At 47.3% G+C, this 18,383-nt stretch overlaps 1 protein-coding gene across 1 annotated transcript; it reads left to right on the top strand.

Annotated features, from left to right (window-relative positions):
• The first annotated feature begins 667 nt into the window (after positions 1–667).
• LOC138521316 (interferon alpha-A-like) lies at positions 668–17,804 on the top strand. Its single transcript, XM_069634060.1, has 6 exons — positions 668–700; positions 797–951; positions 9,890–9,970; positions 14,295–14,444; positions 14,528–14,623; positions 17,350–17,804. The coding sequence occupies exons 2-6, from the start codon at positions 802–804 to the stop codon at positions 17,464–17,466; spliced, it is 594 nt and encodes a 197-aa protein (XP_069490161.1). The 5' UTR covers positions 668–700; positions 797–801; the 3' UTR covers positions 17,467–17,804.
• Positions 17,805–18,383: the final 579 nt, after the last annotated feature.

The raw sequence follows: 18,383 nt of genomic DNA, 5'->3' as shown, positions 1-18,383 counted from the left end.
CGACCTTACTTCCACACGGCACCTGACATCACTTCCACACTGCAGCGGACCTCGCTTCCACACTGCACCTGATATCACTTCCACACGACACTTGACCTCGCACCCACACTACAAGTGGCCTCACTTCCACACTGCACCTGACCTCACGGTCACGCTGCACCGGAACTCGCTTCCACACTAAATTTGACCTCGCTTTCACGCTAAAACTGACCGTACTTCCACACTACACCGTACCTCACTTCCACACTGAACCTGCCTACACTTCGACGCTGCACCTGACCTCACGTTTGAACATGGCCTCGGTCCCTTCAAGCGTTGTTGGAATGTCTAGTGCTGTCTAGGGAGGCATGGCTAGGCGTGATTTAATAGAAAGGTCAGGGCCGGGGACAACCCGCCAAGGGGCGAGCCGTGATTCGGCCTTGGGCAAGAAGGGGGGCGGACGCACTTTTACTGAAGGCTGGGGGGGGGGTGAGAAGCTTCCGCACCCTCGTGTGTGCAGCGGCGCAGAGCGTAGGAACTTCCTACCCGACTCCGAAAACGAAACCGGCCCAGAATAAGGGAATTCACGGGGAAGCGGTTGCATCCCAATTGCGAGGTTTTCACTTTTCAGACATATTCGTTGCTTGGTATAAATGCCCCGCGAGGAGCAGAAGATGTCCGAGAAGAAGCATCCAGCGAAAGAGGAGAGCCTCGGTGCCAGGTGAGTGCGCACTCAGCCCTATCAAGTGGCCATTCCTTCAAGTGTGCATAATGGACGAGGAATGGGTGCCCTGACCTTGTTCCCATCATATTCTAGTGCTGATGACGATGATGACGCTGTCCCTGGGGAGTGTGAGAGGAGCGTGCCTGCTGCTCGGCTGGTGCTCGGTCGCCTTCTCTCTGCACTGCAAGTGGCTGCAGCCTGGACAGGAGCGCCTCAGCAAAGTGATCCTGCTCAACTTCCAGAGGCTGGTGAGTGGGCACTCGGGGACCTGTGTGATCGGGGGGGCGGGGGGATGCAGGCTCTCTCACTGGCAGCACACAGTATCATTGCAAGTGGCTGCAGCCTGGACAGGAGCGCCTCAGCAAAGTGATCCTGCTCAACTTCCAGAGGCTGGTGAGTGGGCACTCGGGGACCTGTGTGCTCGGGGGGGGGGGGGTGCGGGGGGATGCAGGCTCTCTCACTGGCAGCACACAGTAGCGTTGCAGCTCCAAGTGCAGGTTATTTGGCAGGTGCACTCTCATGGACCAGCCAGAGCCACGATACTCACCGCCTTAGACCCTCAGTTACATCGCATGATCTCAGTGAGCTGGAAGGTCACTTTTGCGTTCCTCACACTCCCATTGCCCACACTCCAAAAACCTGCACCATTGGCTTAGCTCTGCCCGCCTCCCTAAAACGACAACATGCGCTGTGAAGCCACCACTTTGAGGACAATAACATTAAAAATGCAATCACGGGTATCTCTTATTTACCCTTTTACGTAACAGTGTTTAGTTGCATCGATAAGTGTCTTTGCCCCAATGGGGGTGACACTTAGATGTGAATTTTGATTCGTTTGAAAGACAAGCACTTCATCTCCTTTGCATCACTCAGCTAAAGTGTGCTCTGCGTTGTACTTCTGAGTTTTTGTTTAAAAGGTATTCAGTAGTGATAGAATACTTTTGCCCAAGATCACAAGGCACCTCACTGCATTTCTGACAATGTGTGTTCACTAGCAGTGAAATATCCGTACTTACTATCTGTAGTGATGGGCTAAACACAATTATCTGGACTTACAAATAACCCCATTTGTAGATCAGTGCATCGTTTATTTTCAGAACACTGAAATAACATTTTTTATTTAACTTAGCCCTCCCAATAACTTGTGTTCCTGACCCCAAAGCATTTAAAGCTCTTTTTTTGGTGCGATTTTATTTTTTAATTTTTATTTCAATTGGTTACACACGAAGTGTGGACTTGGGGATCGCACCTGTGTAACTCTGCATCGTCTTGCTTCCAAGGCAAGCGCGTTGCCCCCGAGCCATCCTCCCGAGATGTGACAGCAGTGGTATGTGGACACACCTGTGCTCTTGGAAATCTGCAAACATTAGATGAAAGGCTCCCTTTACCTGTGAAAGGATCATCTCTTTAGCAAGTGATGGCCCTGTTCCTCAGCCTGCCCTGCTTACACTGATTGTTGCGGGTTTGTTGTTTTTCTGAGGGTCAAACCCACGAGTCAAGGGTCCGTTATCAGCTCTGCACTTATTCTACTGATGCAGGTCACTCGACAGGCCCACTCCAATGGGTCAGCTGCTGTTACCCTACAGGCGCTTCTATGACCTCACTGCAGGTCACTCTACAAGCCCACCCCAATGGCTCAGCCGCTTTTATCCTACAGGCGCTTCTATGACCTCACTGCAGGTCACTCTACAGGCCCACTCCAATGGGTCAGCCGCTGTTACCCTACAGGCGCTTCTATGCCATCACTGCATGTCACTCTACAGGCCCACTCCAATGGGTCAGCCGCTGTTACCCTACAGGCGCTTCTATGACCTCACTGCAGGTCACTGTACAGGCACACTCCAACGGATCAGCCGCTGTTATCCTACAGGCGCTTCTATGACATCACTGCAGGTCACTCTACAGGTCCACTCTGATGGACCAGCCGCAGGTCATTACACAGGCGCACTCACATGGACCAGTCACAGGAGCTGCACGGGCGGGGCTTCTGCTCACTACATCTCCTGGTGCAGGTCACACACACACACACACATTTTCACAAAGCCCAGTTAAGGCATTGCAACACCTACTGGTGCAGATCACTCTACAGGCACCCACACCCACTGAGCAGATGCTGCTGTGCTGCAGGGACCTCTCTGGGACATCACTACACCTCCTGGTGATGATCACTCTACAGGCAGCCACGCGCAGGCGCAACCGCGCGCGCGCGCGCGCACACACACACACACACACACACACACACTCTCTCTCTCTCTCTCTCTCTCTCTCTCTCTCTCTCTCTCTCTCTCTCTCTCTCTCTCTCTCTCTCTCTCTCTCTCTCTCTCTCTCTCTCTCTCTCTCTCTCTCTCTCTCTCTCTCTCTCTCTCTCTCTCTCTCTCTCTCTCTCTCTCTCTCTCTCTCTCTCTCTCTCTCTCTCTCTCTCTCTCTCTCTCTCTCTCTCTCTCTCTCTCTCTCTCTCTCTTTCGGGACCTGCACGGGCGCAGCTGGAGGCCCACTCCATCTCCTGATATGCAGGTCATTGCACTGGCGCACTCACATGGACCAGTCACAGGATCTGCACGGGCGGGGCTTCTGCTCACTACATCTCCTGGTGCAGGCCATTGCACAGGCGCACTCACATGGACCAGTCGCAGGAGCTGCACGGGGAGGGCTTCTGATTACTACATCTCCTTGTGCAGGTCATTGCACAGGCGCACTCACATGGACCAGTCACAGGAGCTGCACGGGGAGGGCTTCTGCTCACTACATCTCCTGGTGCAGGTCGTTGCACAGGCGCACTCACATGAACCAGTCACAGGAACGACACTGGCAGGGATGGAGGCTCACTCCATCTCCTGGTGCAGGTAGTTACACCGACGCACTCACATGGAACAGTCACAGGACCTGCATGGGCGGCGCTGGAGGCTCACTCCATTTCCTGAAGCAGGTCTTTGCACAGGAGCACTCACACGGACCAGTCACGGGAGCTGCATGGGCAGGGCTTCAGCTCACTACAACTCCTGGTGCAAGTTCTTACACAGGTGCACTCACATGGACCAGTCACGGGAGCTGCACAGACAGGGCTGCAGCTCACTACATCCCTTGGTGCAGGTAATTGCACCGGCGACCTCGCATGGACCAGTCACAGGATCTGCACGGGCGGGGCTTCAGCTCACTACATCTCCTGGTACAGGTCATTACACAGGCGCACTCACATGGACCAGTCACAGGAGCTGCACAGGAAGGGCTGTAGGCTCACTGCATCTCCTGGTGCAGGTCATTACACAGGCGCACTCACATGGACCAGTCACAGGAGCTGCACAGGTAGGGCTGGAGGCTCACTCCATCTCCTGGTGCAGGTCATTGCACAGGCGCACTCACATGAACCAGTCACAGGAACGGCACGGCAGGGCTGGAGGCTCACTCCATCTCCTGGTGCAGGTCGTTACACAGGCACACTCACATGGACAAGTCACAGGACCTGCATGGGCGGTGCTGGAGGCTCACTCCATTTCCTGAAGCAGGTCTTTGCACAGGAGCACCCACACGGACCAGTCACAGGAGCTGCATGGGCAGGGCTTCAGCTCACTACAACTCCTGGTGCAAGTTCTTACACAGGTGCCCTCACATGGACCAGTCACTGGAGCTGCACAGACATGTCTGCAGCTCACTACATCTCCTGGTGCAGGTAATTGCACCGGCGCACTCGCATGGACCAGTCACAGGAGCTGCACAGGCAGGGCTTCAGCTCACTACATCTCCTGGTGCAGGTCATTACACAGGCACACTCACATGGACCAGTCGCAGGAGCTGCACGGGCAGGGCTGGAGGCTCACTCCATCTCGTGGTGCAGGTCATTACACAGGTGCACTCACATGGACCAGTCACAGGAGCTGCACAGTAAGGGCTGCAGCTCAATCCATCTCCCTTCAGCTCACTGCATCTCCAAGTGCAGGTCATTCCACAGGCGCACTCACATGGACCAGTCACAGGAGCTGCACAATCAGGGCTTCAGCTCACTACATCTCCTGGTGCAAGTAATTACACAGGCGCACTCTCATGGACCAGTCACAGGAGCTGCACAGGCAGGGCTTCAGCTCACTACATCTCCTGGTGCAGGTCATTGCACAGGCACACTCACATGGACCAGTCACAGGAGCTGCACGGGCAGGGCAGGTTTCTCACTGCATCTCCTGGTGCATGTCATTACACAGGAGCACTCACATGGACCAGTCACAGGAGCTGCATGGGCAGGGGTGCAGCTCACTACATCTCCTGGTGCAGGTCATTACACAGGCGCACTCACATGGACCAGTCACAGGAGCTGCACAGGCAGTGCTGGAGGCTCATTCCAACTCCTGGTGCAGGTCGTTACACAGGCACACTCACATGGACCAGTCACAGGAGCTGCACGGGCAGGGCTTCAGCTCACTGCATCTCCTGGTGCAGGTCATTGCACAGGCGCAATCAGATGGACCAGTCACAGGAGCTGCCCGCGTAGGGTTGGAGGACCACACCATCTCCTGATGCAGGTCATTGCACAGGCGCACTCACATGGACCAGTCACAGGAGCTGCACGGGCAGGGCTTCTGCTCACTACATCTCCTTGTGCAGGTCATTACACAGACACACTCACATGGACCAGTCACAGGAGCTGCACGGGCAGCGCTGGAGGCTCACTCCATCTCCTGGTGCAGGTCGTTACACAGGCGCACTCACATGGACCAGTCACAGGAGCTCCACGGGCAGTGCTGGAGGCTCACTCCATCTCCTGGTGCAGGTTATTGCACAGGCGCACTCACATGGACCAGTCACAGGAGCTGCACGGGCAGTGCTGGAGGGTCACTCCATCTCCTGGTGCAGGTTATTGCACAGGAGCACTCACATGGACCAGTCACAGAAGCTGCACGGGCAGGGCTTCAGCTCACTCCATCTCCTGGTGCAGGTCATTGCACAGGCGCACTCACATAGACCAGTCACAGGAGCTGCACGGGCAGTGCTGGAGGCTCACTCCATCTCCTGGTGCAGGTCGTTACACAGGCGCACTCACATGGACCAGTCACAGGAGCTGCACGGGCAGTGCTGGAGGCTCATTCCATCTCCTGGTGCAGGCTATTGCACAGGCGCACTCACATGGACCAGTCACAGGAGCTGCACGGGCAGTGCTGGAGGCTCACTCCATCTCCTGGTGCAGGTTATTGCACAGGAGCACTCACATGGACCAGTCACAGAAGCTGCACGGGCAGGGCTTCAGCTCACTCCATCTCCTGGTGCAGGTCATTGCACAGGCGCACTCACACGGACCAGTCACAGGAGCTGCACGGGCAGCGCTTCAGCTCACTACATCTCCTGGTGCAGATCATTACACAGGCACACTCAGAGAGACGGGCAGTGCCCAGTGAGCTGTTTTTTTCTTGGGTAGCTCCACTGGACACTGCACGGCCCGCCTTGCTGTGATGTGACCTATTCATTCTCTTTTATGTGGCGCACATAGGAGCCCAATAGCACGCAAAGATGTAGTGCCCTCCTGCTGTGAAGTCATATCTATGGCATATGCCACTTGTGCGACCCCATACCGGGCAGTGCAACATGTTGTCTTCCTCCGCAGGTCTGGAGGGCGGTACAGAGACGGATGGCAATAGAGGGCGGCTGGAGAGTGACAGGACCACAGGCATTCCTCCTGAGCCCAGGTTCTCTGTGCATCCTTCCTGCACCCCTTGCCCATCCCCTGCACTGTGGGTGAATGGGAACAGGGCAAGCAGTGGAAAAGCGACCCCCAGGTGTCCCACACAACATCACACTGTAGATCACAACCTATCATCACCAGGGCTCATTCACAGGGGTCAAGTCCGAAAAATAGAAGTGGGGGACTCATCTCATCAAAAAATGTAATGGGATATGACGTCACCAGAAATTAGCATTTCAAGGTGAAATATGCACAGTTCATGAAATTGGTTTTGCATAACTGCCCAAATTGCACAGTATGAATGGCATTTGCCTTTCATAAAATCAACACACACAAAACCAAGGGAGGATATTTTCTCTAATAGTGTTTTTGAAAACCTTAAATGGTGTTCATGTTTTAAACTCCAAGAACCAATACAAATGTTTTCCCTGGAACTTGCATTATTAAATGGGACATTTCGCCGTTAGTTGTTTGCTATGTTGCCTCAGGTTATATAGTGCAGTGGTGAAGTGTCCGTCCTGCAAGCCTCATTCTGCAGGTTTGATCCCTGACGTCAGCTTTAATTCATACATTCAAAGAGGACTTTCAATGTTTCTCATTTTAGCTGGGGGGGGGGGGGGAGACTGAGTCCACCCTCTGACAAAAGTGGGTGGACACTGTCAACGCGCGTGCACCCCCGACTTGAGCCCTGCTCATTCACCTCAGGGTTCCGAGTGACATCATACACAGCTCCAGCTTTGCCCACGATGCCACGCAGATGCCACCCTGCAATCCTTAGTGGACTATATATGTGTGTTGGTTGTGACATATCTACACATCTCCATGTAATGCGCATGCAATGCTTCGGCGGGTGGCAGAGCCACCTGGAGGCGGGTGGTGCCAACATAGGCTTAGGGTATTGGCATGATCTGAAGGCCGTCTCTCTAAGCGTGGCTTTCCCACAGTTTATTGTGTATTTCTGAATATCTTACACGTTGTGATAACCTTAAAGCTTTTCTTGTTTTTTGCAGCGCGTTGTGGGGACGCAGTTTCATAATCAGGGTTAGAATGTCAATAAGACGCGTGTATAGTTCTCTTTCTCTCCGGAGGATAGCTCAGGGGCAACTTGCTTGCCTTGAAAGCAAGACAACACCGAGCAACACGGGTTCGATCCCCAGGTCCGCATTTAGAAACCTCTGGGTGTTCAGCACGTTATAAATAACCTATCACATCATATCTTTTAAGCACGTATTTCTTTTAATGTGAAGTGTTTTTAAATAGAGAGTGACGTCAGCCCTTTCGCTGAATGCAGCATCATTATATATTGTCCATAAATCCTTATGCAGTAACTGTTTCTGAATATTTTGGAGTATATTTATTGGAATACAAAGTAGGTTATTGCCAATGAACACAGACAAGGGGATGCAGAGATGGTTACCCATGCACAGTGTCCACAGACATAGTTAAACATTCCAAAGAATGAACTACCAAATTTACCATATATAGCTCACTACCATAGAAACGTGACAGTAATGGGCAGCCATCTTTTCCAAAATGGAAGCCATAGCACACATTTAAGTGAATGAAAAAAATCTGCTGGATTCACTGAAATACAGATCAGTGCAGGGCTCAAACAGTATCCATGCAGTCCAAGCCAAGGTTATGCGAAATTAAGGAGGAGCCGGACGGTTCAGAGAGAACACACGATAATATTTCCGAAGGCACAAGCTATATATTCTCAAGATTGATTAGAACAACCAGCCTTTGAAAGCCAGGTACACGATAACTATATTAGATCACTACTATTATCAATTATCTTTGAAGTCATGTACTACTATGTACCTGTAACCAAGAGACCACCCTGGTCGCCTGTAAACCACTTATCTAAATTTCCTACAAACTTCATGTAACAGCGACTCGCTGCCTCTGGGCTGTAAGTGCACTATACAAATATAAATAAATAACTAAATAAATGCCACAGTCGAATAGAACATTCACTAATCCCGAGGTGTTGATGATATACTGACCCACTTATGGAAATTCTGAAACCCATGCAATAGGGATTTTTTGTCACTAGAACTTTGTTTTAAGTTTTTTTTAATAACATTGTTTACCATATTACATGTACATGAAATTTATATGTGTAAATATGTTTTTAAATAATGTTTTGAATAAATTAAAATATTTCTTTGAATGAATTATTTGTCTGGACGAACTGTTGAACTAACCAAATACCTTCCTTCTGAACTAGATTATGTTAGTGTTCTTCATGTCTGAATGGATGCGGTCTAACCTTTTTTTGTATAAATGCATATTTTACCAAGTGTTCATGTTTCCCCATGGTGAGTGTATATCTGCTTAGTGTCTAATGCATGCATGTGTGTTATTTCGCTGTAAGTTTGCTTTTTCTCGTCGTCTTTAGTTTAAATCATATTTATAATCTGGTACCTGTCTGGCATATGGACGGTATGTTCACCTTAGTGAGTAACGGTTCTCACCTGTGGGATATTGGGGCAGAGGTGGGGCAGTAGCTGTGGATGACGTATTCATCTGCCTCTCAATAGCCTTAAGAGGCTTGTATTTTCGTTTTCCCAATGTAAATATTGGACTACAAGTTCCAACATGCATAGTGACATTGGGTAAAAATTCAGGTCTTACCCTGGTGTCCCACATAGCATGGAGGCCACTTGGCAGTTCTGGTGTTGGACAGGTTGGTTGGGCCAGGGGAGAGGAAGAGAAGTAGGGGTCTCGTGGAACAATTACTTTATCATCAGCATTCTAAGATCCACATTTAGGAAATCCTATCGAACAGGTTAAACAGGAGCACAATTTAGTTGAAGGTTCGCCAGTAGTGCAGTTGTTTTTTCTGGTCTGCTATGCTCATTGACGGCCTCTGCTCTATGGTTCATGTAAAACTCAATTTGCATTGACTTTCCCCAACATTCTATGGTTCTATGAAGGTTTGGCGAGTTTGTTTTGCCGAATGGCAAGTACGGCGAAATAATTTTTGCATATTTTACTACTTTTTTTAATACAAAGGGGGGAGACCCCCACTGCCAAACTTCCATTCCCAAAACACCATGCTAATAACTTTTGATTTGCTGGTCGGATTTGGGTGACAGTTAAAAAAATAAATGGCTGACCAGGGCCCCTGCAAACCTGAAATTGTGTGGAAATTTATTAATTGTTGAAAACGTAAGAAAACAAAAACGCTGTTTCAAATGAACATTCCTAGCAGGAAAGGCACTCCACGGGCTTGCAAATTAACAAGGGGGGTCCTGGGAGTCCCTCTGCCAGACATTAGTCCTGGTTACAAGAGCCTTACCCAGAGTCTTTAGCTCACTGTCTTTCACAGAGAAGAAATATCCCAAACATATCAGTCTTTGTCCTGCCCTTGGGCCGTCCAGCACTGAAATGCTAAGCAATTCTCCTCCGAACAAGAGTACCAACAGTATCCCCAGACATAACCTGTGCACGTCTGGTGTTGTCCTTCCTTATGCGGCCTGCTCATTATAACGCTGCTCCCTCTTCTTCATTTTCAGGGTGACGGCGAGATGTTTCCCACACAATGCATGGAGAGCGCCTTTCCACCAGACATTGACTTCATCTATAACACGACAGAGGTACAGTCACAGCTGTTTCTCGCACTGTTGCACGAGAGTATTTTATGAGAGAGATTTCCTGTTATAAAGGGGCTGTCTAGAGAAAAGGTACCGTTCTACATAACTTTACCCATCCCTGGATCAGCAATCATCAACTATGTGGATTCCAGAATAATCTTGAGTGATGTCTGAATAGCTATTGAAACCTAATGTGACATCCTTGGCTGGATGCATCCTTTAAATGACGCATTGGTGACATGTCTGTCTTAATTCAGAGTCCCTTTTTGATTGGATAATTATTTCTGTTCTTTCTTCATGCACAAGCACACACACACATACTCACAAACACACACGCAGGTTGTTGTTGCCACTGGGTTCTGCTATTATTATAGTATGGCATAACATGTGTTCCATTTTATTTAAAAGGTAGCATGCACCCCTCTCTCGAAAGAAACTGGCATGATAACCTGTTCTGTGTTTTTTCCCACTTTGAGAGTCCGCAGCCACACTTTAGCTCACTGTACCTTTCACAGATGGGAAATATTAATTTGCATATCAGTCCTTGCCCGCCCACATGGCCAGTTCAGCACTGAAATGCTATGGTGATTCCCTTCTGAACAAGAGTATCTACAGCAACCCCATACACATGTTTCAGCCTTGTTGAGCCTCATCAGTGAGGTGGAGCTGTGCCTCTCTGAGCACAGTGAGCAAGGAATCCACGTATGGGTTCCCGCAGGTAATTTAGGGTGACCAATCTAAAGTTTGCAAGTTCCTTGCAAACATTTTCTTAAAAAAGTAGCAGGTGCCCCGCTCTAGAAAGAAACTGGCATGATAAGCTGTTCTGTGTTTTTTTCCCACTTTGAGAGCCCGCAGCCATCGCTTTTTGCTCACTGCACCTTTCACAGATGGGAAATATTTCTTTGCATATCAGTCTTTGTCCAACCTCAGGTTCCTTGCAAACGTTTTTTAAAACGGTAGTAGGCGCCCCTTTCTAGAAAGAAACTGGCATTGTTTTATAAATTGGGACAGGTGCAAAGGTGAAAGCGTAAACCAAAGGGAAACATTTTGGGGCCACAGTGGACAGGAAGGAGCAGTGGGTTCTAGGTAACTCCTCACATTTCCCTGACAAGTCATGGCCTAGATAGTGCACATGTTTCACTTTCTTAACCGTCCCACCCTCATGCTTGACATGGAAAAAATACTCTTCGTATCCTGGGCGCAATTAGAAGCATGCGGCCTCCTGACAAGCACCCACCACAATTTTGCCACAGGGGACATATTTCTGTGGGTTTCTCAAGGGTCAGACCTGATCATATTTGAGGGGTGTGTTCCCTGAAGTTCACCGAAGACTAATCAAGAGACATGGTCCAAAACACCTGTGAAATATATGTAGCAGTCGCCTTTCTTCCCCATCCTAGCACTTTCTTGGGATTACCAGTCCATATCTCCACTTAGGTGAGAACCTGAGCGTCTTCTGGGGCGTTGAACTCAATGAAGTCTCAAAATGTGACGCCTGCAAAGACCGGCCTGTTCCAACTCCAAACACCAAATGGAATTCTCCCTTTCCTACCTCACGAGACCTACGCAACTGATGTTGATGAACTCTTTAATGCTCACCTCAGATACGTCACCACACTTTATGGACAGCTTTCAGCCTACAATCACAAATCTGTACAGAACACCCCATACAAAGCCTACCATCTCATTTCTGGGTTCCCAAATCACCAAGCCATCACCCGTCCCTGAGAGCGCTTCATTGGCTCCGGGTGAAATGATGGACCCCTTTGGAACTGGAGTGCATTGTGCTCAAATGCCGGCATGGCACACCTGCATATACGTCAACACCAAACTTCAGCAGTCTTGTCCCACCAAAAAGATTTGTTTTACAGGGAAGGTTTTGCTCAGACTCCTAAGCTCCAGACCTGTTGGACAGCAAGATGTAAGGTTCTCACTTTGCGACCACCCTATCGGGGAACCATGCTTCTTTCCACATATGTCACGGTGTGAGCATGCTCCGATGCAAGAGAATACGGGGGCCCGCCTATTTAACCGATCCATGTGTGTCCGTGTGGACTCTTCCATGAGCTCTGCCATCTGCTCGCCCCTGGAGCAGCCCAAGGGCAGGTGAGCACAGGATGCAGATTGGGGCAAGTTACCTACCTACCCTTCCCAGAAGTGCGTCGCTCAAGCTACGCATTAGCCTGTTTATTGCATTATTCATCTTCAGCCCTGAAGTAGTGCTTGAAATTTGAAAATGTATCACGGGCGACATCCCATTAAGGCCTGTCACCTGAAATGTTTGTTTGTTTGTTTGTTTTATTATTTATAATGCGCACCAGACCCAAGGGTATCAGGGCGCAGAAAGCAACAAGAAAATGTTCAGCTTGTGAACACTGCCCTCAGGTGGGTGAAGGACTGGCCCAGTACCTACACTACAGTCGCGTGGGTGCTGGGTGACAATGCCTTTCTGGTTGCCGGCCTGCACCCGACACTCAGATATGAAAGAGGGGATGACTGTGGGGCAGTTACACCTGCACCCCCTCTCCCCCCAACAGTAGGTGCAGGACCTCTTTGTATTTTAGGGGGTCTGAGTGCAGTCTCTGCTGGTTGCAGGGTGCAGTGAGCACCCCACTCATCACATTCAGCCACCAGTGTGCTCTGTGAAGTACACCCTAGACAGAATGACCAGGAACTGGGGCTAATCTCTTGATAAAAGATTGAAAGATTTAAGTTTAACTATAAAAAAAATGGAAAAGGGAGAACAAGCTTTAAAAAATAGGCAACTTGAGGAGTGAAGCCATGTGTAAAGGGCTTGGGTTGAGAGTTGGTAAGCGTAGGTGCCCGCTTAGTATCATGACTTCACTTTTGCGGAAATAAGGCGCACAGGCGTTGTAGTGCTCAAAAGTAGATATGTGACTAGTGGCTGCGGGAGAAGTAGTGAGGATAAGAGGGAAAACATTGGTAAACACCGTGCAGAAATAATGTTGACACATTCAATTCAACCATTCCATTTTAAAAGTACATCAATTACACATATTTAAAAAACAGCTTTCCAAACGGGTATATTTTTTAAAGCATTTACTAAGTTTGTTGTTTCGTTTTATTCGAATTTCCCACCAGGTTCCACGTTTCACCCCCTTCCCCTTCCCGCCTTTTTCTGGGTCCCATAGATTTCGTTCCGCGTTGTTCCACCCTGTTACACGCCTCCCCCCATTCTAATTTTTCTGGGCAACCAGGAGTCCACCTTTTTGTGGTGCTCCTGATACAGAGAATAAAACACAAAACGCATCATGCGGGCAAGGGGAGGTCCACTCAAGTAGAGTCTTGAAAGCCATTGAGGATCTCTGTATAATCCTGCCCGGGCTTTCACGATGATGCCAAGGAGATACATAGGAATCACTGTTCTAGCATAACTATTGCATACCTAACACACCCCAGACATGCTTAGCCTTAGATTCTGGACAGGGCATATCCACAACACTGATACCAGCAGCAATGACTGTTGGACAGTTTACATGGAACCTGCCTTGGAAGCCACGTGGAACTATTTCCTAGACACGCTGCTGTAAGACCTTGTTCATTCAAGGGCTCTGCGACATTTGTCTGCCTGATGTTCTGGACTATAGCACCCACCAGACCTAACCAGCATAGTTAAGAGTGAGGTGTCATGGGAGTTGTAGTCCAAAGCATCTGGAGAGACAGATTGCAACCCCCTGCTTTATACAATAAAGGGATGATGATAATGTCTGGTATGCCTCTGTACTTAGTCCCACTGTGTGAATGTACTTCTTCACCAGCTCCCTTGTAATTCTGTTCAGTCGGGAAACATGGATACTACTATAGAGTCGGGTGCAAATAATGTCTTAACTCAGGCAGCCGCAGAGACATATTTAGACAGGCGACACTACCCATCATGACCAATGTTTTGGTGCTTGTGAATCTTTATGTTGTGATTTTGTGTAATGCGATTTGTATTCAGATTCGATCCACCTCTGTACTAGATTCAAGTACAAACAAATCATATTTATAAAAAAAGAGATCTTCAAACCCCGGAAACATTTTTATAGCGGGCAAGATTGCTCAGGGAGTTAAAGATTGGTCTCGTATATGCAGGTGTGACATGAAGTAAGAGGTTTAAATCCCGGCATTGCTGACTCAGCCCTTAATTATTCTGAAGTTGATAAATTGAGTAGCATCAAATTGAGTGATAATGACATCAATTATTAATATGTTTTGAAGCGAGAGGAACCTGGCATGTGGCATTAGATAAGGGTGTGACATGTATGTTGTACTAGCTAGACCCAGAGCCATTTTTTGTTATTTATTTTCCTTTTTTATATTTTAGGTGGAAACTGCGGTCCTTACACTCAGGGAAGTGACACAGCGAATCAACAGGTTTTACAGTAATCCCCGCCCTTTGCTTGGGTACAACCGCCTGAGATTGGAGCATTTTCTCGCCGCCCTTGAGCAGCGGACCAATGATCTGAGGGATTGTGTAAGTGACGTGTGGGGCATGGCAATCAAGAGGACTTGGGATCACGTGGGCAGTTCTTACAGGCTGTTTGTGATACTTTGCAGATTCCTATGAATGGATTGAATGCCACCCTACATTCGGAGGCGAGTGAGGCGATAGAGGGATATTTCAGAAAACTGGACGACATTGCATCAGAAAAGGTAACATTGTTCTTTCATATGAACACTGTGTAGCACAAGACATGGACCACATCTGACATGTCTATAGGCTTAGCAGATATCATCCATCAGTCGGTGCTCAGCCCATGCTTCCCTCTTGTGTGTGATTTGCCCATTACTGATGAAGCTCTATGATTAGTTAATTTGTGGGGAGGGGAGTCAGGGAGGTGCCAAGGCCAGACTGCGGTTTTACCCCCTGTCGCCAACCACAACCAATAACATGCGCACACACAGAACTTTGAACACAGAAAAAATTAAACTCATATGTGAAAAATACACTACAACGTGGCTGGGCTTTAAAATAGGCCACAACAAGCCTGTTATAATTACACATTAAAGAGTAAATTAATATTAGAGGAAATGCCTTCCCCCTTAGAAGAGCGCACCTGATTTCACCTGCTGTCATGATGTCGACCACCTAAAGCTGACACCCGGGGGGTTATCATGTATCTGTTGGGCGCATCCCGGTTTCTTCCTGGTCCTTCATCAGTTCCTTGGTGCAGTCCCCCAGGGCCTACCAGTTCAGTTGATTCCTTAAATGTTGCTTCATAAGCTCAGCGGCCCCATCATGTGGCACAATATGAGAGTTACCGACCTACCTCGCATCTGTATGGCTCAACGGGTGGACTCTAGTGGGCGGCTCTGTAAGAATTGTCATGCACCAGATAATAGCGTTGCTTGACCTCAGAGTTCTAGTAGCTCACTGTCCCTATCCTAGTAGGTAGCTTAATAAGAGCCTTCCGACACTGGAGAAGAGGGTGTCACCAGGTGCCTCAACCATTACCGATCTCCGCTCTCTGGTTACGATAAGTGAACACACCGTTGAGCACATGCTCTATCTAGGGTAGGTGGACGGGCAAGAAAGAACCGGTTCCCTCTGTGCGTCGCCAGTGTCTTTTTAGCTCACAGCTTGCCTCACTGTAAGCTTAGCTCCAATCAGTCAACAGCTGCAGTCTATGTATGCGCTACACCCATGTCCAGTCCAATAACATCAAGTGATTATCTGACAACTAATATCAGTGAGTGCTTGGCTCATGTTCAATATCAGTGTGTGCTAAGCCGATACTTGCCAATGTAAGCTTACTTCGTAGCTGATATCGATATGCTCATAGCTCATTCATGACAATAGCATGGTTAGCTAATAACATCAATGTGCGCCTAGCTCATATCGATATCACTATGAGCTAGCGTCATATCTGACACTGGTATGTTCCTAGCTCCTGCTGTATATGATAACAGGAGGTGCAGCTCATATCTGAAATCATGTGTGCTTAGCTCATGCCAGCGTCAATGGGTGCTTAGCTCATACCCAGTGTCAGTGGGTACTTAGCACATGCATAGCATCAGCTGGTACTTAGCTCATGGCTGCCACCAGTATAGCGGCTACTGGTGGTTAAGTAATACTCTAATACTCAAAAAATACAAATTTTATTAGTCATACACAGTCAGTAAAAAAATCATCATAACAATGATCATATCACATAAAACATTCAATCAACCTTAAAACAACACAAGTGAATCAACCTAAGTGGGTTCTATTAATAAATTCAATCTTGGGTCAAACCTGTGTAGACTAATCACACTGAAATCCCTTAGCCTTAAATGTTAATGGCTTTTGCGTATTTTGAATTTGTAGATTCCCAACTTGTACAAGTTTCTGTCCCATTAGCACAACAATGTGGTACATTCTTCAGGGGTGTGCAGTATCTTGTGTCGATTCTATTCAAGATGAAACTGTACTACTAAACCTCCGTCTTCTTGTAAAGACGATGTACCCTGTTGATAAAAAGGAGGCACTGTTTTACTCCCTCATGTTACAGTCCTAATCCATTAATTAAACTAGCTGTATAACCATTATCCCCATAAGGGTGAAGAGCATGCTATAAATGTACATACCTCTCTGGCTCGAGGGTTCAATATCCTGGAGTCTTCTCTAACCTTGATTGGTTATCGTAACGGCAAGAATCCCAATTACTATAGAAATTGATGCCCTGTTTCCTCTATCTTCTCTCCTAGTATACAACACATATTGACATTAGACTCATATAGGCCAGATGTATATTATTAACATATCCTGGTATCTTGAGAAAAAAAGTCTTACCATATTGTTAGAAACATATGGTCAAAGTGTCACTCCATCCAAACATGGTGTGTTCCTATTTCTCAAAAAGATTTTTATTTCTCCAAGAAGTTGTCTGTTCCCTAAAAGATATAATTATAGATAAAAACTCCCCTTAGTGGTATGTCCACTTACTGAATTTTAGGCCAGTGTGCTTATTGTATTGAAAGCATACACTTACTTGTCAAACAGTATACGGGAGGAAGTTTCCAAAGCACCCGGCCCGTAGGGTAAGTTGTATTTTTCAGAATTCAGGCATTCCCCAACTGGAGTTGTCCTCTACCTTCTAAGTGGCTGTAAAATGACAAAACGTCATGAGGCCAGCTGGTCTGTGGACCAAGAGGAGGCTAAGAAGTACTTATTTAGTAAAATACTCACTGAGTAGGTCTAGAAATGGCCAGACTCTATGCACGGTGATTATATTCAATTAGAAAAAACATACAGAAGTAAAATATATATATAAAATGTGTATAATTGCGAGAATGAACAGTACCATCTTTCATCAGGTCACTGAGATTTTGATGAGTTGGCAACATATTTAACACCAGCTGCTACTGTTACTTGTAACCCTTTCCCATTCTTCCTGCAGGATAATTCTGTGTGCGCGCGGAACATCATCCGAATAGAAGTGGGAAGGCAACTGCGGCACACAGCCCGACTCACCACGAACATTCGGAACATTTTAAGGACATCTCTCTTCCCTTGACAGGGCCTTCAGACTGGAATTTCCTCTCAAAAAACTTTATTTTAAGGGAATATTTATTTAAACTATTTATTGAAAATATTAAGCCCACCTTCAGTGTTTGTGGGATTTTTTAAGTATTTATTTTTACCTGAACATAAAAAACAGCTGTATATTTATATATTTATTTTTGTATACAATATATTATATATGTTTTTGTATGTATGGCAATATTTATAATTTTACACTGGTATTTATTTTGTCATTTATGTTTCATATTTATTAAAAACAGTTTGTATGCAGTGATTGAAGGAGTTTCAGATTTAACTTTTTACTCAGGAATTTGCTGAAAATGATGTCATTAAACCCCATATTGCATATAGCACATTGGCTCTGCCGTGACTTTTATAATATATAGACACAAGATCGGGGGTGGGGGGAGCTCAGTATTCTTGTGGGGTCACCACGTGTACGTACAAAGGTTCAAGAAAGAGACCACAGCTGAATTCGTCGGTATTGGTTGATCAGAGGGTGAGTGGCGGGGGTATGGGGTATTGGGGGCTCAAAGAGAGGGTGGCATGTGTTTGAAGTGGATTTGGGGTGGGAGGAGGGAGACATAGGGCCAAAGGACATGAAAGGTCAAAGCATGTTGTTGTTTGGCGTCGATGCTGAGTTGTTGGCCCACACTTTAAGTTGGTTCCACAAGTTGCAAACATCCAACATTAATGATAACTTTCCATCAGAAAATAATCTATGGGGTAATTTGAGGTTTCGCTAAAGTGCGGTGCTCAGTAATACAAGTGCAACATTCTTATTATGACTGCAATATATACTGGAAGTGCTCATTAGAAGAGAACTCTTAAGTGCTGATTTGTAATATTAGTACCATTTAATAATTTCAGAGCCTTAGCACTTGCCGCAGAGCATATTTTAACCCCACC

The sequence above is a fragment of the Ambystoma mexicanum genome, chromosome 13, assembly GCF_040938575.1.
Source record: "Ambystoma mexicanum isolate Mex_15411 chromosome 13, UKY_AmexF1_1, whole genome shotgun sequence".
Taxonomy (NCBI): Eukaryota; Metazoa; Chordata; class Amphibia; order Caudata; family Ambystomatidae; genus Ambystoma; species Ambystoma mexicanum.
This window is presented reverse-complemented; position numbering and strand designations above follow the sequence as displayed.

Excerpts from the sequence above, each read along its gene's own strand:
- LOC138521316 (XM_069634060.1), top strand. The coding sequence starts at position 802 with ATGACGATGATGACGCTGTCCCTGGGGAGTGTGAGAGGAGCGTGCCTG. Across the intron at positions 9,971-14,294 it reads TCATCTATAACACGACAGAG|GTGGAAACTGCGGTCCTTAC; the intron begins GTACAGTCACAG and ends TTTATATTTTAG. Across the intron at positions 14,445-14,527 it reads CCAATGATCTGAGGGATTGT|ATTCCTATGAATGGATTGAA; the intron begins GTAAGTGACGTG and ends GATACTTTGCAG.